This window comes from Ailuropoda melanoleuca, chromosome 2, assembly GCF_002007445.2.
Source record: "Ailuropoda melanoleuca isolate Jingjing chromosome 2, ASM200744v2, whole genome shotgun sequence".
NCBI classification, from domain to species: domain Eukaryota; kingdom Metazoa; phylum Chordata; class Mammalia; order Carnivora; family Ursidae; genus Ailuropoda; species Ailuropoda melanoleuca.
In genome coordinates, this window is record NC_048219.1 from 142,939,432 (window position 1) to 142,963,151 (window position 23,720).

Genomic DNA, 23,720 nt, shown 5'->3' on the forward strand with positions numbered 1-23,720 from the left:
TAAGTGTATCGTGCCTTTTAGTGGCCTCCATTTTAAAGAAAGTTTCTACGTTATACAAAACAGATCTCTGGACCCTTTTAATCTATGTATCCAGTGTTCAGTGTGATGACATTTTCCACGGGACACTGTGTCTGAGAAGGCAGTGCTGAGGGACTCACTCTTGAACAACCATACTTTTCTGAATGCCTACATTAGCAGTTGTACTGTCAACTTCCTATTAGAGCCCAGGGGCAAAACTAGGAAAAACTGTCAGTTACCATTATCTTTGAGACAGTCTTCATAGTATTAAGGATTTAAGTGGCAAAAACACAAAAATGTGCCTTGCACTATTATATTATTATAATTTTTACTTTCTAAAACAGGATAGAACTGGAGTTCTGGAAGGCTGCTCATTTGACAGACCCTGGGGGGTCCTTACGCAAAGGCACATGGGTGGCTGGTGACAGTATCAGGCCCAGCACAGGTGTCCTGGTATCTAGATGCCTGTGGACCGACTCCTCTCTGGCAAGCTCGTCAGCCCCACCGCATGTGAATGCCATCATTTCCGACAAATCAAACATTGAAGAAGTCACTCTTTTTAGTTGGTCTTTCTTCTGATGGCTCGAGAAGGAAAAACTGCCTGCCCCCCGTCCCCCACAAAAGTTGAGAAAATAGTTGAGCTTTCTGCCAAAGTATGCAAGAAGAAAAATCCAATGGATGGGTATTTTAATCCTCAGTTTTAAATTATTTTAGGAACTCAACACAAAACCTTAGTATTAAATAAATGGCCAAACACATTTCCCCAAATATTCTCAATAGTGGGGAAAAGGTAAGCTATCAATACTTTTGATTTCTAAAAGCCAGATTTAATAAATTAATAAATCCATGCCAGATAAAAACACAAAATTGCAACTAAAAGCCGATAATAACATAACAGAAAATGTTCCGCATTGTACTTTTTTATTGGTGGATAATTTACTAAAGTAACAAATCTGAAAACACATTTTGCTTTTGCTGGAAAGAAAGGACTATGTTAGAGAAGAACTAAGAGAAAGCAGAAATAAAGCGCTGGGAGGAAAGTCGGCATATGCTCTAGTCTATGGCGGTGCAGCGGCCAGAGGTGCTGCTCCATCCGTTTGTGCGCGTGTTCGTAGAAGCGTCAGAAACCAATGACACAGAACCCGAAAGCGAAGTCACGAAAGATTGACTCTGTGAAACATGCTGAATTACAACCACAGACTAGCCGGGACAAAGAGGCGGTGCAGGCTTGTTGTCTCCTTTGTGTGGGGTTCCCTTGCCAAAGAGGGGGCTAACCATGCAATAGCTTGAGTTCTCTTAACATGATAAACACCCAGGGTTACGAGAACTGGAGCGCGTGTGTTCACTGTTTTACAAGGACAGCTGAGCGGTTCTACTGAAACAATGGAAAGTTCCTTCATTTTAATCTGGTTATCTGCCCAAACTTCTAACCAAGAAATAATTCAGCTATAAGAGCCAATTAAATTACTATAAAACATTCCTTCATCTGCAAAACATTTTTTTTCCCTGCGAACTAAAATTTAAAATAAAATGTCTTCATTTTTGATCAGCAGCTCCACCACCAGTCTCTGGTATCGTATATCGTTCAAGGCGGCCATGGCGTCTAGCTCTGGAGATCTCATCAGGGTCGGGCCGAACACAATGCCAAGGTTCTCGGCGTTCATAAGATTCTCCTTCTCGTGGAGGGTCACTCTGAAAAACATAAGCAAAGGAGCGGCCTTCATGTAAGCGCCGGCCTTCTGCACGCAGCTCGAGCACTAAAACAAAAACTGGGTTCCTGCCCACTTACCAGCTCTTTGGCTACGTGCTTTCTCCGTCCCCCTCTTCACTTCAAAGTAAATTATATTGATAAATTAACCTGGTGATCACCGAAGCCCCCGCCCGAGCTCGCTGCTGGACTGTGTGCGTTCGGTTCTATGCGCTGCCGCAGGCCGCAGGGGTGTGTTTTCACATAGTGGACAAGGGGCTGGGTCGTCTCGATTATTCCATCAGCCCCTCCTACCACTTGACTGCCCTGTCCCCTGGATTTTTATTGAGTATCTGGGGAGGGTGGCGGGGGCACAGAGAGATGGCTGAGGGCAAGCCACCTGGTCCGGGAGGCTGAGTGTTCGGGGTCGCTCTCCTGCTACAGCAAAGGCCCAGACTGGGATTTGAGAGCTGTTCCTCTGCTTTAGTGTGAAGGACTTAATTGCATCCCTATATGGAGCAAACGTGAGTTTGCAAGGGAAGTCGTAAGCATATTAAACACAAGTTTTAGCTCATGCTGCTTCTAAGGAGGGAAACCATGTAAATGTTAAATGCGCCATCAGTGAAATATTCATTTCTGGGTAGCTCTTGCTGAGAGGCATACAAAATAGATGTCAAGTTCTGTCTTTTTTGTTTCTAATTGGTTTTATATTTTGAAACTCCAAAACCACTAAAACTTGATCACATAATTTAAAACAGTTTGCTTCAACTGGTAGAGAGCGAGAGGGACCGAGCAGGGAAATGCAGTTATACCATCAACCTACTTAAGACATTAAACCAGAAGTAACCGAAATATTGTATTTTCTATTCCTCCCTCTACCTAGCCTTATTTTACTCCATTTTTTATAGCCGTTTTCAGTGTGGGAGACGTTAATGCAATCATCTAAAATCCTGTCACCAAATGCGAAGTGCCTATTTTGGAGCAAGAAGAAAAGTGAGCCTTCTGGCGAGTTGCTTCGCTCTTTACTATGCTAATGCTCATGTCCTTACAGCTACAACCTTTTCTCTTTCCACAAAAATCAGTTATGTCCTTGGCAGAACATCGGTATCTCTCACATATTTGCAAACACAGACTGGAACTGCAAATACGGCTGCGTCAGAATCCCGTCTGTATCCGGCACTGTAGCGCAGCGTATTTTTAGCATTCCTTCTCAACTTGTGCATTTATTTATCCCCTCAATAATTTGTCCTTTCTTTCACCTTTGGTTTCATCTGATTCTTAAAATTCGGCTGCAGTACAAGTAGAAGCTTCCGAGCCCGTAACTTGCCTCTTTAGATGCGCCATGAGGTACCGCAGGGTTTCGCAGTGAGCGGGCGGCAGCAGCTTCAGGGCCTCGTGGAGGGTTTCTAATTGCTCATCGGGATCCATCATTTCTGAAATAGCAAGTTGAATACCAAGGAGAAGAACTTGAACAGACAGCTTGTATAAATTTTGCTTCACTGGATTTTATTCTTGGGGTGATCTTCTAGGACCAGTAAGAAATGCTTTCTCACAGATCCCTGCCTACAGCTTTGGAAAATATTTTTAAGGTTCGAGTCTCAGATTTCCAAAAGGCTTAGTTTCAATGCATTTGCTCGGGACTTTTGGGGACGGCACCCACTTGATTCACTTGAGTGCCTTAGAGTCTGGTCACGGTGGGACCTGGACACTGGGTAGACAGGATGTAACCACAAAGAAATCAGACACATGTATACACAGCTTAAAAACTTAGATATTAAAATGAGGTCATCTTACAACATTACAGACGTACTTACGGGATGTTAATTCGTTCAAAATACTTGGGACATCCGTTCAGTGACGGTGAACAAACGCTGCCCCTGGCAGCCCCCTGCCCAAGTCTGAATTGATATTCATGCTCTTTTCTTTTTAAACCAAGAAAGGTATCATCCAGTATTTACTTCCTTGGTTTTAATTTACTTTTCATTACGTAAAGAAGTCAAATCTACCCTCCGAGCACAAACACAGTCTACTACTTAGGACATCTGGAGAACACAGTGAGCCTGTGAAGGCAATTCGCACTGTTGGGAGTGCCAACAGGGTCCCTGAAAGGAAGGTGGCCCCTCTGAAGGTATAAGCTTCACAGGGACCCATCTTCACTTGGACATTTTAGTTCTGTGTTGGCCAAAACCCAGCATGTTCCTTTGAGGTCACAGACTGCATTTAGTTCATCAATTATTTCCATAATCAGAAACATCAGATGTCCGGAATTCTGTGCGCTCGAAAACAGCACCTAGCACATTCCTACCTCTACTCCGACGTCAGGCAGATAGGGTGCCTTTAAATGTGGGATTGCACGGCAGGTGCACGGCGACCCCAAAGTGCTGAGTCTCAATCAGGAGAGCAGCCTTCTTATGCTGAAAGGCCACAGCTGACCTCAACGTATCATTCAAGACACAAGACTAAGAATCCTAGTTTTCTAACGTCCAAGACAAACCGACTCAATGGCAATGCATCAGACTCAGGTTAAAACTGACAGAAAAGTGAATGTGAGTTCCTAGCACTGGCAGCGCAGATTCGATGTCAGCATGTGAAGAGTGAAGCTTTTTAACTCAAAGAAACTTTGGCCATTTTAGAATTTCTGCCCAAAGCTTACCCAGGGTTCCTGGTTCGTTTCTCAGTGATAAAGGATGTATTATTTGCCATGATCATTGATGCATGGTCTTTGAAACTTCGGGTCTTTAAAGAATGTCAGTTCATAACAGCAATACCATCTCGGATACTGAAATTCAATCATTTAATTTCTAGAATTAAGAAAATTCCATTTGCTATAGAAAACTTTTACTTAGTATTTATAATTTTTACCACAGGACTAGGTAATTTGAAACTACATTGTTTTGGAAATTGAAAAATAACCGTTTCCTTTTAATTTTCACATTTAATCTTTCCAGGGAGAATCTTTAGATGGTGTGAAATTAGGGACAGTGTTGGTGGACTAGCAAATAAAAAAAAATTCCCTGCTCACAGAGAGCTTATTTTCTGTCTTGGAGGGTGACTGACAATAATGAACACATACCTTCCAGTTTGTACTATATTAGAATGAGGCTAGTGCAATGGAAGAAAACAGCAGGGTAAGAAACACTGCAAGTGTTAGGGGGTGCAATTTTAACTGGGGGTCAGGATAGACCTCCATGAGAAAGTAGGTCTTGAGTAAAGACTCTGAGGGCGTGGGGGGAATGAACCACACAGAGATCTAGGGGTAGGGTTCCAGGCAGAGGGGCAGCCGTGCAACGATCCTGAGGGGCGATTATGCCTGTGATGTTTGAGGACAAGTGAGAAGCCAAATGTGGCTGCACTAGAGTGAGCAGAGGGAAATGGAAGGGAGTGAGGTCAGAAAGGTAACAGGACACTGTTGTGTCAGGGACTGCGGGCTATTCCAGGGACTCAGCTTTTACTGAGAGAAATAGGAAGGTGCTGAACAAGGACATGATCTGACGGACATTGCTCACAGTATCTCTCCTCTGTCTGCCACGTGGGAAACAGACTATGGAAAGATCAGAGTAAAAACAGACCATTCTAGTAACTATTACAAAAATGCAGGTGAGGCGGGCGCCTGGCTGGCACAGTCTTAAGCATCTGACTCTTGGTTTGGGCTCAGGTCATGATCTCAGGGTTGTGAGACTGAGCCCCCTATGGGTTCTGTGCTCAGCGGGGAGTCTGCTTAAGACTCCAGGCTTGCACACACTCTCTTGTTCTCTCTCTCTCAAATAAATAAATAAATAAATATAGCTTTAAAAAGAAATCCAGGTGAGGAATGACTCTAGCTTAGGTCAGGTGGTGGCAGTGAAGGTGATAAGAAGTTGCTGGATTCCCGGTATATTTTAAAGGTAGAGTCCATGGGATTTCCTGATAAGGGATGTATGAGGGGGAGAAGAATCAAGAATGAGCTAAGGTTTGGGCTTTGGCAACTGGGAGGGTGGAGGTGGAAGATCTTCATGGGGAAGATCCAGGGTTCTATTTGAGGTGTCCTTCAGACATCCAAATGAGCGTGCTGATGGCGGATTAATCTGGTGCTCAGGGAGAGGTCCAGACTGGAGATGTGAATTTGGGGACATATGATAAACTGCATTTGAATATACTGACATCAAATTGACAGAGATTCTTCCCTGGAATTAATTTTTCTTTTTCTTTTTTTTTTCCCCCTACTTAAAGACGTATTACCCATAATGTTTTCAGAGAACACAAATCTTTTGCCCTAAGAAGACCACAGCAAAGTTAAAGAGAAAGAAAGACAAACTGCGATGTAGTTAGAGACGAACAACCACCATTAGTAGTTTCGGACTTGTATGGGGAAGAGGGTGATATTAGGACCATTGCCAATGGAAGGGAGGCGAAAGCAGGCGGATCTCTGTTGTGCACAAGCAGGGCTTTCTGACTGTGACATCTGTCCGCCAGCAGCTGCCTGCCGAGAGAAGCGGAGATCTTGCAGTTTCTGGGTATTTATAAAAGACTGTGTTTTAGAAGGAAGTCTTGTTAACATGACCCTTTAGAAGATCTAAAAACTCTTAAGATTCTATGGTTCTCAATATAAAATTATGTTCACTCATTCAACAAATATTTCTTGAGCACCTAGTATGTAAGTGAGGGACTCTTGCAGGTACTATGGGAAAATAAATATGAAAGAACTCCCGCTTGTAAAAGGGTTAGTCTAAAAGACAAGACGTGAATGCAACCTTCCGGCATGAGGGAAGGAGGCTGTGTAAGAGGTCCAGGCGAAGCGGGATGGGGAGACGGAGGAGAAGGATGGCCTGGGGGTTGAGTGAAACAGAGGAGAAGCAGCGAGCGTATCTGAAGAAGGTCTGGAAGTATTTGGAAATGTGGACATTGTGAGGGCAGCAGATGAGCACCTGTGCCCGTATCAACTTCTAGTTAAAAGTTCTTTTTAACGTATGTGCAGTCAATTCTTTCAGAGAAAAATTCAAATAGAAGAAGAAATAAGCCTTAGCCAAGCATAAGGGGTGACTCAGTGGCAGAGTTGACGGAAAAACTCAGCAAGTTCTCATCCCAGGCTTCCCTTCAGGACATTTTCAGTTGCTTGGGACGAAGAACCCTGGGTTTTATTTCTGAGTTTATCTGACTCACTCAAGGTTACACACTGAGTCATATTTTCTAAGGTCTGGGAACAGAGCTCGTAGAGTCCTTGGCCAGAGAAAGATTTCCACATCCAGTGCCGGCAGTGCCGTTTTCATCATGGTCAGGAAGCGCCCTGCGTGTTGGGTTATTGGGCAGGCCTGCGACAGGCACCTGTCCTCCGGGCCATTGCACCGAGGGGCAGCAATTTCTTAACTGGCGGGGAGAGGCAGTGAGGAATAAGGGCTCGGTAGTCCGAGACTTCCAGGTGGTTCAAGGGCAGTTTCCAGGGGATTATGAAGACCTTCAAGCCCTTAGATGAGATGCCCTGGCCTCCACCACCCGTGTGTCCCTTTTTCATTTCCTGTAGCCACTCCCCTCCAGCTTCCAAGCGGCAGCATGTCTGAGGGAGGCTGCAACAGCACAGCTCAGACAGCTCTTGCAGGGGAAAACTTAAATGTGAATTCTGAGTTTTTGTTGGCAAGAAACGCTAATGAATGCCAGAGAAACCCAAGCCGTAAAGAACAGGGTCCCCCATTTCCTAGGGGCTGAGTGATAAAAAGGTTCAAGGGCACCTGCCTCTGGAAGGATCGGCTCGCCCTGACCAACCTTTGGGAGGACTTCCTGCCCTCCTGCCTTCCTCCCGTGGGTAAGTCTCCTGTTCTACCCGGGAAGCCAGGCAGTGGGCTGAGTGGAGAGAGCGAGGGCTGGGACATTAGACAGATGTGAGTCGGAATGCCAGGGCCACCTCCTCCAGCCACAGCACCTTGGACAATTTACTTACACCGATAACATCTCCTTCCTAACATGATATCCTGGCGGAGCGCCTGGCTGGCTCAGTTGGAAGAGCTTGCAACTCTTGATCTCAGGGTCATGAGTTCGAGCCCCACACTGGGTGGAGAGGTTACTAAACTAAAACTAAACTAAAATGATATCGTGGCTGTAAAATGCCTAATATGACTTCTGGCTCTATAAATATTAGCTTCTCTCATCTCCCTTATGTGCCTCTAAAGGTAAGAGAAGGGTGGTATCTATGTGTCTAAAGAATGAAACAGACTACTGCTAGAAGAGACACAGACAAGGACACACACAGTGTTCCATAAACAATGAGATCAGAAGCAAACACGTACAATAAACATTGATATTGTATATAAGTATTAGGCCATGGTTTTGGTGTCATGGGAATCACACATCAAATAGTTGAAATTATAAGAAGGAATCTACCTTGATTTAGGGAAGTTTCTATCCTGTGATGGCTTTGAAGAGCTCTCTGAGGTAGAACAGGGGGGTTGCTGATGTGCAACGGGAGGCCTGTTCCAGATACAAACCCCAGAACCCTGACAAATGGTTTGGAAGGTTAACCGAGGCAGCTGAAGTAGGTGTGGGCATGAAGGTGAAACAATGTGGGAGTGTGGGGGGCAAAAGGCCTTGTACCCCAATAAGGAAGGCTTGGATTTTTCTTCTACATAGATGAGGGGGTTGTGTAGAGTTCAGAATCTGGGTTTGAAGGACTGCTTTGTCCTCTGCTAATGGGGTGCCCTTGGCTTCGGCACAGAAGCTAAGTTTGTTTTCCTCCAAAGCCACACTGGGGACAGGAACACTGTCCGCTTGGGCCCTCAGTGTTGTCCTGCAGATCAGGGCAAACTGTGGACAGAGCAGCCCTTCAGATGTAAGTGTGTGTCAAGAGACATCCATGCTCGCGGCCGTCAGACTTCTCTCTCTGGGCTGGAAACGTCTGCCCCACAAAACAGTAACCCATGAGCTCCCGCAGACAATTTTCACGATCAGCACTGAATCTATCCCAAAATAAGAGGAGTTAAATTCCTATGGGAGAGATCTAGAGTCTTTCAGGCTCCTAACACGGACATTTGTACAAAGCAGTGTAATTCTCCCGGCTGTTCTTTACATGAGAGCTGGGCTGACCCCCAAGAAATCAGGGCTCCAGGGAACTAACCACAGAAATTCTCAACAAAAGCACTAAAGGGGAAACTAAAAATTAGAACAAAGCAAGGCTGTACTTCACGAAATTTCCAAGTCAAAAAGCAAATCAGTGTTACTAAGAAAGTGATGTTATTATTTAAAGATCAAGACAACACATGGTTTTTAAGAGAGAGAAGCAAATGACAGAAATAGCCTATCTTTTCTAAAAAAATGGCAATGCCAACACTTAAAATCTGTTAAAAATTCCCTTCTTTAAAAAAATGAAGTGTGAATTACAGGTATGAGTTTTGCACCATAAATAAAATTTGGCATATAAGCCTTTGCTTTTTCTCATTTGCATCTCAACTAGAACTTAAAAAACTTCTTGATCTAAAACAGCGCTCCTGAAGTATGATGTACGGACCAGTGCCAGCTCGCCAACTGCCTGTTAATGGTCTGTCACAGGACGAGGACAGAAACTGAAAGTAAGAATTTGGAAACTTTTATGGAACCTGACAGAGCGACTTTTACGCCTAGCTGAATCCAGTAACAAGAGAGTTTGGTCCTGTTTTTCAATTTTATTTTTCTAGTTATTTTTATTTTGTGGAAGTGTCGGTCCTCCCCTAAGGAGCGCTGGGCTAAGCCTTACTTTGGGAAGTCAGGGTTAGCACATCACAAGCTTCTGACGGCAGAAGTCATAAATGACCGACGTTAGACAGGAGTTCAGAACTCCTGTGAGTGTATTAACCGCGCAGAGAGGCGAGGGGGAAACAGTTAACACGCATTCGAGAAACTCGGGAAAACCGGCGGAGCGGTGCGTGCGCAGAGGCGGGCGCCGGGTCCCTGGGCGCGCCTGCGGACTTACTGGCGGACTCGATAAACTTCGGGTAGGCGTCGTAGGTGATCAGTGGGATCGGGAGATCCCTGAAGTAGAGCTTCAGCGCGCCGGTGATGATGTTGATGTCTTCGTACATGTTCACAGAAATATCTGCTTTCTCACCATCTGGGAAGGATGTTAAAAAATAAGAGGAAGTACCTGGATGTAGAGCACTGTTTTGATAACATATTTTTGTATACAGTCTTTAGAGATTAGCAGTGTGTCAGTTTTTAGTATCAAATTCGGTGTGCTGATGTATATAAACGATCAATTTTCTGTGGAAAGCAAAATCGGGTGTTTTTGTTTTTGGTCTTTGCGGGTTTTTTGGTGTTTTTTTTTTTTAATTTTCTATTCTGAATTTACTTATTTTTCCAGGTTTAATTAGGAGGGGGAGTAGGAGAGGACAGAGGTCAATAGCAATATTTGTAAATTTCAGGAGTACTTGAGAATTCCTAGGGGAACGATGCGGGATGGATTTTCCTTTTTAAAATAAACCTGAAGCATACGAAAAATAACAAGGAAGGCACTAACTTACAAAAGGCCACCTCTGACTCACCCCAGGCTCCGACACAAGACGGGATGTTGTCTGAGCCCTGGGGGTAGGCAGATAGTAAGAAGTGAGAGTAAAATGAAACAAAACTTCAGAGTGTTGAACTAACAGGAGAAGAAGTTATAAGACAGAGGAGTGCTTTAGAGGTGCTGGGCCTTAAGACTCTCGAGTAAACCTGGCCTTCCTTTACTCCCCTGCATTTAGTCACTGGTGAAAATACCTGATTTTCATCACAAAAGATTTAATTAGTGCCTACTCTGAGCTGATCTTCTACTAGGTTCCTTTTATTCCATTTGGCTTATGAATGATTTCTACAATTAAAAAGCAGGCTCTTCCCCACCCAGATATTTGAATGGCTAAAATCCAGAACCTAGACAGATGCTGGAGAGCATGTGGAGCCGCAGAACTGGAAGCTGTTGTGGTGGGAAGGCAAAATGGTACAGCCACTTCAGGGGGAGACTGTTTCTTCCAAAGCTAAACATCCTTTTACCGTATAATCCAGCAATCACACTCCTAGGTATTTACCTGGACAAGCTGAACACTACTTACGTCTATACAAAAATGCGCTCACAAATATTTATAGCCACTCTCATTCATAATTGCAAAAAACTGGAAGCAATTGAGATGTCCTTCAATAGGCGAATAAACTGTGATATATCTAGACAAAGGAATGTTATTGAGCAACAGCAAGAAAAGAGCTATCAAGCCATGAAAAGGCATGGGAGAACTTCAAATGCATTCTGCTAAGTAAAGGAAATCAGCTGAAAAAGGGTACATACTCTGTGATTCCAACTATATGACATTCTGGAAAAGGCAAAAACTATGGAGTCAATAGAAAGAACAGTGGTTGTCAGGGGTTCAGGGGGAGAAAGGGAAGGATGAACAGGTAAACCACAGACAATTTTCATGGTAGTGAAAGTTCTATGAGCCACTGTAATGTGGATATATGACATTATGCTTTTGCCAAACCCACAGACTGTACAACACAGTGAACTTCAATGTAAGCTACGGACTTTAGTTATTAATAACATATCAATGTTGGTTCATCAGTTGTAACAAATGTACTCTACTAATGCAAGATGTTAATAACAAGTTGGGGGGGCACGAGAGGAGAGGTTATATGGGAAATCTCCGTACTTTTTGTGAAATTTGTAAGCTAAAACTGCTGTCACCTTAAAACTAAACCTAAAACTACTCTAATGAAGTCTGTTCTTCAAAGAAGCCTCTTTTAAATGCAAAATACCATGGCCTATCAGACATTCACATTCCAGTGTGAATTAGATCACCGATATCTTTCACACTTGGGTTGAAATCACGGGCAGTGGCAGTACAAATTGGGATAGACCACTTTCTGGGAGGAAACGTCAATGTAGAATGCTTCCCTGAGGGACCTCAGGCAAATGTGCGGGTGCTAAGGGCCCAAAGATCTGGAGAAGGGGATGGGGGAAAGCACAAAAGGAAGGTAGAAGAATTATGAAGGCAAATACCACATCTATCAACATTTTTACTCAGGAAAAAAGAGAATACTGGTATTCTCTTCTGCCATATGGTTCCTGTTTCCACTATCTATTAGTTATTTTTCTATAAGAATCCACATTTCAAATATCCTGTCTCATTATAGGGTACACATCCAATTTTTGGTTTGGAAAATAAAGTCACCAATCTTATGGTTCAGTTATATGACAGGTTAAACCGAATTTGGATGTTGATCTGAGAACCCTTCTACCATTCAGCTAATTCTTTCTATAGTAAGATAATTGTATCTTGTCCCCCTCTCCTTTCACTTCTTACTCTCTAAGCCACAGCACTTTTCAGGGCCTTGACAAGGACGGCCTCAGGGCCTTTGCACACTCTTCTCTTGCCAAGGTCTTTATATATTCTGTTTCTTTGCTACTCAACCATTATATGATCAACCTCTTTTCTTCTCTGGAAAAGCCTCTTATCTCCAGCATCCCTCAACCCCAACAAACTAGGTTATGTTCCACAGTTATTAATATTTTCCTTTATGGCATTTATTAAAATAAAATCAATAAAAATTCTGTGGTGGGGGAATCTAAGTCATTAGACTGGGTCTCCACTCAGTCAAATATAGTGATGGGATGCATGGACGACAAGCAGTTAGGTGGTCCAACTCCAACCTGGGAAATCTGAGATCTGTAATGACTTAGATTCCCCCAACCACCCTGCCCTATTTTCTCCATGATTTTGGTAAATTTAACTGTTCTATGTATATTTTTATGAACACGGACCAGCCTTGGGTGCTCAGGTACTGGTAATACAGTTACATTTTACGTTTCTTTCTCACTTTGAAATGTAACAGTTTAATGTACTAATAAAAAGTAAAATTCTAAGCTAACTTAATTTGGTATAATAATCAATGACTTCGACAAATAATGTAAAGAATAACATAAGAACTTGTGCCTTCTTGGCAGAGAGCATCGTTGTTGGAAGTTAACGAACACGCTGAAGAGCGCACCTCTGTCAAAAGCCATCTTGACATCTTCGATTAAGTCGCTAAATCCTGATACTCGATATAGTCCTTCAGAATTAAGACCTGTACAGATAAAGCAAGGGAGCTAATTAGTTAATTTGGAATTATGCCTTTTCTCCAGATTTTAACTTCTTCCCATATTCAGGCTGGGGAAGTAATGTGCATGAAAGGATGATTAAATGTACTTGTTTAGAAACCTCTTCACATTTTCTCCTAAAATAAAACCATTGCACTCAGTTTTTAAACTCTGACCTACTGTTACCTGAGTATTTGTAATTTGGCTCATCACTTAGTCTAATTAGATCAAATATGTTGAGCCTTAAGGGAAAGAATTCATCATCCCAATTATACCATAAATTCTTTTACATAACCGAAGACTAAGCTAACCATATTAATAGGCCCATACCAGTGGTTCCCAAATGGGAAATAATAATTAGGATGCAGCTCTGGTTTTTGGCTTAGGATTGTTTAAATAGAGCATTTACACCTTTATTTCTTGGACCCAGAGAAATGTAAAAAGTGAAAAACAAATTGCTGTCTACATATCAACTTTTATAGACTAGAAACATCATCATCCATAAAAATATTTAAGCATATTTCCTATAACTAAATGTACCTTAAAATCAAGCTGGTTCATTATTTGCTAAATTAACTCCTTTCAGACTTTAAGATCATTTGACATCTGAAATCATTCCCCCCTAAACTTACAGAAGAAGACAACTGCATTATGCAATGAGGCACCAGAAGGGAGTCAGAACTTGCACTCATGGTGTGTTACAACTGAACCGCACTGGAAACGCCTCACCTCTAGATTCGATTTCCCTGATGCACATGTCCACCACCATTGGTCGCTTAGTGATATGGGCTTTCACGAGTGTCGTCAGGTCACAACTGTATACCTTCTTGACATGTTTCAAGTCTGGCTTACAGTCATTTGGGACCATCTTGGAACACTGCTTATGAACATTCAAACCACAATCTAAAAAAAATACAGAAAGGAAAAATTCATCAATGTTTTCAGAGCTTTGAGCATTCTGGAGTGTTTATTTTAGCAAAAGACACTCCATCCAGCTTGAGTTAGGCTTAAAAGGGAACTAGCTTCCAGCAGTTTCTGCAGAGTGTAAAAACATTCCTCCCATCTTTTCTCTTGGAAGATTTTGGCTTTAAGTCAGCAGATGAGAATTCTAGCTCATGCTTCATCATTTACTTGCCGTATGATCTCAGGAGAGATTCAACCCAAATAAAACTAAATTAATAAGTGTTTAAATGTCTACAAAATGTAATATGCCAAATAGGCAACTTAAAATTGTCCATTTCTTTTAAGTGGCATAAAAATTATATCTGATGTGGGATATATAATTGTATTTCAATATATCTGATATGAAGAGGAATCAGATCTCCAAAGTAAGAGTATCTCAGGGCCTTCTTAAAATCATGGTGCTCATATTCATATCTATTCATAAGCCTTGATACACACACACACAACTAATAAATTTAGTGGCTAAAACTAACCATAGTTGTTGTTTACTATTAGCACCAGCTTACTAATGCCAAGCACTAGTCTGAGTGCTTTACACTATTTCCATTAAGCTCACAAAACTCTATGAAATAGGTATTATTTTTCTTCTCATTTTATAAATCTGATAAAACCAAGCATGTAAGTGTTAGGTAATTTACTCAAGGTCATGCACGGAGTATGTAGTGGAACTGAGAATCAAGCCTACGGATGTTTCTAGGGTCCATGATTTTAACACCTGTACCATCTTGCCTCTCCTGAAGTTTGTCCTTTGCTTTGTAATTTTACTGTTATAACTTCTAAGATGCCAGAACTCAAACATCTTCTAGTTAATGTTATAGTTGATCTTCAACAAAAAGAGAGCAATGGAATTTTAGAAGGGACAGAGAGGAATTCAAGTATTTTGCTAAATTAGAGTGAAGAGTGATAAACCATTGCTGAATAATTTAACTAAAATAAATGTCATCTTTATGTTTTTAAACACATAACCCATTTGATGTTTTTCATAATAACTTGATGTTGACCCCTTGTAAATCTGATTCAATTATATCCAGGTCTTAACGAAACAATCTGAAAATCCTATAAGGCCATGACCACTGCCTGTGGTCACTGGGCAAGCTTTAGTTTTGCTTGCTCTTTCAGCAAATGTTGGTGATTATCACTGTAATAAGGACTTGGTAAAGCTGCAATCTAGTTCTATACAGCAGTAACAATAAACAGAGATAAGGAACACTTGCCAAAATTTATAAATGGAATCATTCATTCGTTAAATATGTAGACACTGCCAAATTGCAATGAGTACGTAAGGCCCCTGTGACTCAAAGGGAGGAATTCCTTTGTAGCAAGCACCTCCCAGGTGCAAAGACAAGCTAGGTGTAGAGGGACACTGAGTCTCTGCACACACGTTTGTAAGAGAACAGCACTGGAGGTGGCATGACCAGTGCCAACAACGCCTGGCGTCATCATCACTAAAGAATAGCAGCTGCTGCTTTGAACAGAAATGGGCTTCCAGAGCACAGAGCTTGAGCTAGAGTATGGGAGGAAATGACCCAACAGCATTCTGTCTAAACAATATTTAGACAATGTCCAAATGACTACATCACCCAGACTCTCAATTCCTCTTTATATCTCTGTTAGGTACAGAGAAGATTTCTGATTCAATCATAAGGCAAATCAATGGCAAAATGCCACTTAAAAGACTTTGTTTCCCCTGAACAGTTTATGATCTATTAGCTGTGCGATTTCAAGTGAGTTACCTTTCCTGTGCCTCAGTTATGTAAAAAAGCAATAATAGTATTTATTATTAGCTCTATTATCTACCCATTAGGTTCACGTGAGGCTTTAATATTAATATATGCAATTCTTACGCATAGTAGGTTAGAAGTGTTTACCAGGACTACGTTTTTGTCATTATCGAGAAGAACCTTTGAGGGGCCTTTTCTATGCAGCATGCCGGGGTGTGTTACAAGGTATTGTCCTAATCAGCTTATGGTCAGAGGCTAGGTGGAATTCTGGGCCAGTTCTGTTTGTCACGTGTGAATGCAACTGGATCTGGGTGACTGGGGTTATAGCAGCCTCCTCATCTTTACTGTTCTAATACATTTCATTTACATAAAAGTGTCTCCAAGTAAGTATTTAATTTTTCTCTGCTTTTACCAAATCTGGGGAGTTTTCAGCCACTCATTTTTCAAATATTTTTTCAGCCTCTATCCACTTCTGGGATTCCAACAATGCAAATGTTAAATCTTTTGCTATTCCGCTACAGGTTTCTAAGGCTCAGGTCACTTTTCAAAACCTATTTTCTTTCTCTTGTTTGAGTTGGATAATTTCTATTGATCTGTCTTCAGGTTCACCAATTCCTTCCTCTGTCATCTCCATTCTGCAATTGAGCCCATCTATCTGGCAAGTTTATTGTTAATAAAATTTTCAGTTCTAAAATTTCCACTTTTTATCTTTATCTTCTATTTCCTACTTTTCATTTGTTTCAAGAGTGTTTATAATTGCTTGCTGGAGCTTGTTATGGTAGCTGCTTGTCTGATAATTCTAGCATCTCAGTCATTTCAGTATCAGCATCTGTTGATTGTCTTTTCTCATCTGAGTTGAAATTTTCCTGCTTCTCAGTATGAGAAGTATGTATTTTTGAATTGAATCCAGGATATTTTGAGTGTTACAAGAAGACTGGTTCCTATTGAAAATTTCCCTTTTAGCAGATAGTTAACCTGTTGAGATTTAGGGTGTATGTCCTGGCTCAGTTTTGTAGGCCATGGTTCAAATATCAACCTAGTTCACAAAGCCTTTGTAATGCTATGGCAGTGCTATTTTGCCCACCCTACTTGTATGTTACCCAAATGGCGGGGCTGTACCCTACATTCTGGGGAAGGAAAGGGCCATCTCCTAGTTACTGCAGGGTGGGGATGGAAGCCAGGGTTTGCCCAGAAACCTGGTTGAGAAGGAATGCCTTGCTGTGTGGAACTATGGGGTACACGTGGAAGACGAGCTAATGCTCATGGTCTCGGCTGCCTCATTACTGCAGGTCAAGGTGAAGGCGGGGCTCCACCCACAGACTTGGGCTGAGAGGGTGCTGCTCCTACTACATGGTGGGGACGAAAGTCCAGGTGCCACCCACAGGCTCAGCCAGGAGGGGTACCACTTTCCTCCAGCAAGGCAGTGATGAATTACCGGGCTCCACTCACTCCCAGTGGAGAGGTGCACCCTGGGGATTGCAGGGCGGAAACCAGGTTCTGCAACAGAAGTGGCAGCAGCACTGTGCTTGTTCATGATGCTCGCCTGGAGGAGGACAGGAAGGGCGGAAAGGTTTTTCTGGCTGGGCTGTCTTTTCCCAGGGCTCTGGTTAGGAAGAGCAGGTTTTTCTTTGGATTATTTTTTGTCTGTGCTTATGAGCATTTATGGGTTGTGGGCTTCTCCAGTGCCCAGCCTGGGGATACACGGGAGGGAGGAAAAAAACCAACCCCAAACCACCAGACAACTTGCTGCTGGGTTCCTTGGGTTGGCCTGCCTGCTTTGCTTCACTTTCAGAATCTTCTGATAGTTGCAGTGTAGATTTTGTACAGGGTCTTTTGTTATTAATATTGTGAGTTATAAAATGAAGCCTATTTATTCAACTTGTTCGGAACTGGAAGAATTCCTACATAGTATTTTAAATGTACAAAAGTCAGCAAAGCTTCATAATTTCAAATCAGTGTCGATGTGCCTCATACTTTAAGTGTGTACGCAGAAATGACAGATCCAGCTGGAAAGGGCTGGGTAACAACATATCCCAGTGCCTTTACCTTATAGATAGAGGCAATAGAGCTCCAAGAGGCTAAGTGACTTGTTCAGATTACTCAGCCAGAAAGTGCTAGAACTGTGATGTAGCCTTGGCCTCCAGATTCCCAGCCTGTGCTCTTGCCGAGTGATGCATGCCACTCTTCAGCAGCAGTATATCACACACTGAGTTACGGTTTTCAGCCCTGAAGACAAATTTGCTAGTTTCAACCACTCGTTCAGTAATATTTACGGTACCCAGTATTTGTTGTAAATACTTGAGTTTAAAAGACACTGTTATGTTTTACTGTTAATATATATATAAATAAATGATTTGGCAAGGACTTTTTTTTAATATCAGTCTACTTTTTTAAGTTTTTATTTTAATTCCAGTTAGCATACAGAATTATGAGTTTCAGTTGTACAATATAGTGATTCGACACTTCTACACATGACCCCGTGCTCATCACAAGGGTGCTCCCTAATCCCCATCACCGACTTCACCCATCCCCTCACTGCCCTCCCCTCTGGTCACCAGCAGTTTGTTTCTTGGTTTGTGTCTCTCTCTCTTTTTTTTTTTTTTTTTTACTCCTTTGCTCATTTGTTTTATTTCCTAAATTCCACATATGAGTGAAATCATTGGCAAGGACTTTTAAAAAGCAGTAATAGAAGCTACCCATTATATTCTTGTTTTAGTCATATTCTTTCCCTATGTATAAATTCCATATGAAGAAACACAGCAAACCAGTAAAATTTTGACACAATATCAAAACATGTGAATGGCACTAGTGGTCTGATATTAATACTAACTTTTCTCCTTTCAATAACTGGAGTTATCTACCACTTTAAACATTAGGCTCCTAGGATTATTTGTGACTCTGAAAAGTGGGTAAGGTGATGACTGAGCTCAGATTTAGGAATTAAGGAAGAGGGAAATGTTTTCTAAACTGATAGTCTTTCTTCCATTTGAATAAGATTAAACTATGGGACAACGTATTCTCAATTTTAGAAATAAATTTCAAAGGCCAAATTTTTGGCAGGATTGGATATGAAGTCCTTCAGACGAACAAAGGATAGGGCAAAGTCATGAAAATAAAGCATCTTTATACCCTTAAGTTCACGGTGCAATAAACCAGCTCTGAGCTTGCTCTGAAAATCGCTCCTGCAGGGACTCGCCATACATCAATATTTCAGTTTGCCATTAAGACTTTATTTGGTTTTCATACTTATTTATTAAAGTCATATAACTCCTCTATCATTCCATTTCTCCCAAGGAAGCTCTACACTATAAACAATGACAAAAGTCCATAAAAGATCATTGCATTTGTTACATCTCTTGGTTTAATAGGTTATTTTTATGCTACAATTAAACCACATTTCCTCCTCCTAATCCTTCAAGTTAATAAGCATGGACTAAACCATATGAAAGGAAAAATGAAAAAACTGAAATCGCATTTTATTCTGTCCTTTATTAATGTTTCTATTACTTAGACTACTAACTTTAAGCTACTCTCAGATTTCAGATTTCCTGGGGCTTGATTTCTCTAAAAAACATGTTTCATATCTAGAAAGCACAAAAATCTATCTTTTGAAAAAAAATAGCTGATATTATTTACATTATATTGATAGGATTAAGGGGTAATGTTAATGTGTGTTTTGAAAGGAAAGATAATTGCTCATTCTTTGAGTGTTCATATTTTATTTTTAAAAAAATTCTTTGTTCATATTTTATTTTTTTAAAAGATTTTTTTAAAAGTACTCTCTGTACCCAATGTGGGGCTTGAACTCACAACCCTGAGATCAAGAGTCACATGCTCTACTGACCAAGCCAGCCAGGTGCCCCGTGAATGTTCATATTTTAAATAATTGTGAATGAAAGTTTTATTCTAAAATCTCTCTCTTAGATGTCCCCTCTCCCTGAATTCCCACCCAGGGGAAGTGGGAATAGCCCAATTCTAACATGTGTCAGTAGTCACTACTTTCATAATAAGCAAAATTAAAAAGAATAACTTGTTCTTTGGGATATTTGTGAAAATACTGCTAACGTGAAATTTCTAAGCAAGTCTAAGCAATTTCTCACTGGTAATTTATAAGGACAAACGGGGGCACGTGGGTGGCTCAGTCAGTTAAGCGTGCAACTCTTGGTTTCGGCTCACTGTCTCAGGGCAGTGAGACTGAGCCCTGTGTTGGGCTCCGTGCTCAGCACCGAGTCTGCTCAAGATTCTGTTTCCCTCTCCTTCCTCCTCTGCACCGTGTGCTCTCTCTTTCTCTCAAATAAATGAATAAATATGATCTTTAACCAAAAAAAAAAAAAAAAAGGACAGACATAACTTTTTAGGTAGTCAATCAAAGCAGTAATTAAAATAAATTACTTCCACTCCTTTTCTTCAACCTAAAAGCTAAGGGCTTGTATACTTTAGGCAATGAATACACTTTTATTACTAGGAAAGAACTCCCATTTCCTGTTTTGTGTGTGTGTGTGTGTGTGGCAGCAGTGCTAATGACACGTTGGAAAAATAGAGTCACTTGAATAAATAACCAATACTAAGTTGATGTGTGATTTACAATTATTATCTGGCTTAATTCTTAGACTATTCTGGCAAGGCTAAAGTGAAAACAATTCAGGAATGCTGGTGGAATAATGATCTATTTGATGGGAGGGGTGCTTGGCAATCTCAATGATTACATAACAACAGATTATTTTAACTTATAAACTTACATTTCATAGAGAAAGGAAAAATGGTTTGGGGAAACTATTTTGTCTGAACGAGGATTCTTTGAACTTTGCTGTTAAAAACTACCTGTTGTGCTCATAAATATTTTAGTAGGAGCTCCACTCCCAAGCTGCAGTTCCATACTCCCCTGCAACATCCTTGTGCTCTTTCCAGAAGGCTAGAGGGAGGGAGACACTGGTAGATGAATAGGACCTTTAATGCCTGCTCTAGAATCTCAGCGGCAGGTGTTGCAAAGGCCGTGTCCTCCCTGACCGGCCCTCAACCGTCCTCTTGGGCTGCAGCGTGCTTAGCAGCCAGCCTAGAGCTTGTGTGTCGGAAGGGACAGCTTGCCTGTCATTAGCTGGATTCCGTCCGATTCCGACAGTGACTCTGCCAGCCTGGTGAGGAACACCACCCAACACTTCACATGATGTTTAAAAAAGAAAAAAAAAGAGGGCACCACCCAATACTTCACATGATGTCTTAAAAAAAAAAGAGTGGGGAGGGGAGATACAAAACTGACGCTTTTGGCAAACGCTCCCTGAACAATTCCTGACAAGCTCTCTTCTGCCTTGGTGGATTTTGAACAAAGAAACCGGAATAAAGCAAGCTGTCTTAGGGTCCAAAGCAGATAAATACATCTCTTTTCTTTTTTTTGTTAAGATTTTATTTATTTATTCATTTGACAGAGATAGAGACAGCCAGCGAGAGAGGGAACACAAGCAGGGGGAGTGGGAGAGGAAGAAGCAGGCTCATAGCGGAAGAGCCTGATGTGGGGCTCGATCCCATAACGCCGGGATCACGCCCTGAGCCGAAGGCAGACGCTTAACCGCTGTGCCACCCAGGCGCCCCGATACATCTCTTTAATGATAGGCAGTTAGTCTGCCCTTTTCCTTTGGAAGTAATATCTTGCATATTTAGCGGCTAACGTATTAGTTTCCTATTGATGCTGTAACCAATTACCACACACTCAGCAACTCACCACATTAGGAGCTTAGGTCCTAGTTCTGGGGGTCAGAAGTCCAAAATCAGTTTCCCTAGGTGATATTAAGGTGTTACCAGGCCTGTGCTCCTTCTGGAGGCTCCAGGGGAGAATGTGTTTCTCTCCTTCCTCTTCCAGCTTCTAGAGGCTGCCCGCATTCCTTAGCTCCTGGCCCCCCTCCTCCCTCTCCAAAGCCAGTGGCATGACATCTTCTCCCTTTTCTGACCTCTGCTTCTGTCCCTTTTTTTCTGACTCTGCCACTTTCTTGTAGGGACCCCCATGACTGTTATTATACTGGGCCCACCCCAACCATCGAAGGTAATAGTCTCAGCTCAAACCTGTAACTTTAATCACACAGTCCCTTTTGCCATTAAAGGTAACATATTCACAGGTTCCAGGGATAAGGAAGTGGACTTCTTTAGGGAGCCATTGTTCAACCTATCATAGTTCTCTCTCTTTACATTCTTAATACCTGCATTCTGTTTTAAAGTGGATGGCTCAAAGGTCAGGAAGAGCCACTTCAGATCTAAGAATTGGCTGTCATAGAAGACAGAACTAATTCAAATGCCAACCTTCACATTTAAAAAAAGTGGGTTGACTTGTTCTTACACATTAATATGGTTCAAATCACGTAGAATATAATGCTTTTATGGACAAGGCATAAAAATAAAAAATCTCCTCAAGGCTTTTCTTTCAATTCCTGGACAATTATGCAACAAGCAGTGGGGACTGTTAATGCGGGCAGCTGTGGGAGGGAGCAGACCATTTTCTCTTTCCTTTTCCTTCACATTATTACTATCGTAAAGGTTCCAAAGCATTTCTTTCAAACATGATTTGGGATTGTAGCATATTGTCAAAGATTAGCCATACATGTAGCACCAATTCTCTAACATAGCAAACTCAGAATTATTATGTAGATGTGCTTCATATTTCAAAATTTAAGTGATACACATCATTAACTCCAGTAAAAGAAAAGCTTTTAAGTTAGTGACAGTCATAAAGTGTTTAAGAAACTCTTGCAAGGTCTTGGCTGGTCTGGCTGTGTCACAGAGGCAAAACATGCTGATTGAGACCAACATTCCGTAAGCTGGTCATCTTTGCTCTGGAAAGAGCACTCCATTTACCTTTGAAAACCCACAGTGTAGATGGTCTTAACATTACTTTACCAACACTTGAGGTTCCAGTGTCTTCGCCTCCAGTTCAAAGGCTTACCCACAGCCATCCAAAACTCTTCCTGACTTGGTAACCACCAGTTGGAAGGCTGACAAGATTATCCTCATTTATTCTCTGGGCAGAGCCTTGTAAATGGGGTTGTCATCCCTCTAGGATGATGGAGGAGTCAGACTGGATCTGAGCTGAGACTCTCTTTGATGGATACCTCTGCTTGGTTCAGAGTCAACACATGGGGAATTCTTATCCATGTGTGTGACTGGGAGGTCCTTGAATGGATTTGGCTAATGATGTATGCCTGGAACCCTATCATGCCTTAGTGATGCTAAAGGAATAATAACTGAAAGAAGGACTGGAACATTAATGTGCAATGCATATTGTACCTTGCTATTAAAAAAATGCAGATTGGAAGTAAGAAAAATCAGACCCTAGAAATTTCTGCACATAATGAGCAACAAAAATATTCCACTAAAAATCATGTCACGGAGTGGGGGGCGTCTGGGTGACTCAGTCAGTTGAGTGTCCAACTCCTAATTTCAGCTCAGGTCATGATCTCAGAGTCATAAGATGGAGCCCTGCGTCAGGCTCTGCACTTGGCAGGCATAGAGTCTGCGTGAGATTTTCTCTCCCTCCACATGCCACCCCCCCAAATAAATAAATCAATAAAATCTTTAAAAAAAAAAAAAAAAGGAAAAAACGTCATGCCGCAGGAGACTTCCGGGGAAGATGGAAGAGTAAGAAGCTCCTGGTACGCTTTCTGCGACGAGCGCTTTGTAATGTGTACAACTGCTGAATCACTGTGTTGTACACTGAAGCTAATATAATGCACGTATGCTAATCAGACCAGAATTAAAAATTTAAAAAAATCGCCACAAAAGAAAAGTGGGTTTTTAGTGATAAACCTGACAAATTACTACAGTTATTTTGAAATACTTTACTTTTAGTATACATTTTTAAGTATTAAATATACATTTTAAGTATTAAGCTTCATGCTAAAAGACATGTAAGAATGTATTTTTTAGTTTTACAATTTAAATAGCAGAAAGAAATGTCTCTGACCAAACACTATAATTTAAATGTTTATTTTTAAGCCTATGTCAGAATTTAGAGTAGTCTGAATAAATGGCCAATTCTTGGTACAGTTGTTTTATACAAATGAATTCCACATGATATGAATAACTTATTTTCATAAAGCACTTCAATAAATCCCAGAGTTGGTTATTTCTTTATGTGTAAATCTTCAAAGTTTCTAAATTTATATCTAAAACTACTATGGTCATATTTTATAAAAAGGATTTGGCATATTCAAGATTTCAAAATGTCACGAACAAAATATTACTGACTAAGTGGTTTTTCAGAATTTGGTAACCATCTCTGAAGATAAATTCACAGATATTTAAAGTT

At 41.3% G+C, this 23,720-nt stretch overlaps 1 protein-coding gene across 4 annotated transcripts in view; it reads right to left on the reverse strand.

Moving 5' to 3' along the window:
- Positions 1–922: 922 nt before the first annotated feature.
- CHN1 (chimerin 1) overlaps positions 923–23,720 on the reverse strand; it is a 192,626-nt gene continuing 169,828 nt past the window's right edge. For all 4 annotated transcript variants that reach the window (XM_011226216.3, XM_034654759.1, XM_034654760.1 and 1 more), the window contains 5 exons: positions 13,476–13,649; positions 12,656–12,733; positions 9,618–9,755; positions 3,033–3,138; positions 923–1,710 (listed from right to left, as the gene is read on the reverse strand). In XM_011226216.3, coding sequence (XP_011224518.1) covers positions 1,539–1,710; positions 3,033–3,138; positions 9,618–9,755; positions 12,656–12,733; positions 13,476–13,649 — 668 coding nt within the window. In that variant the 3' untranslated portion in view covers positions 923–1,538. The remainder of the gene's footprint in view (positions 1,711–3,032; positions 3,139–9,617; positions 9,756–12,655; positions 12,734–13,475; positions 13,650–23,720) is intronic.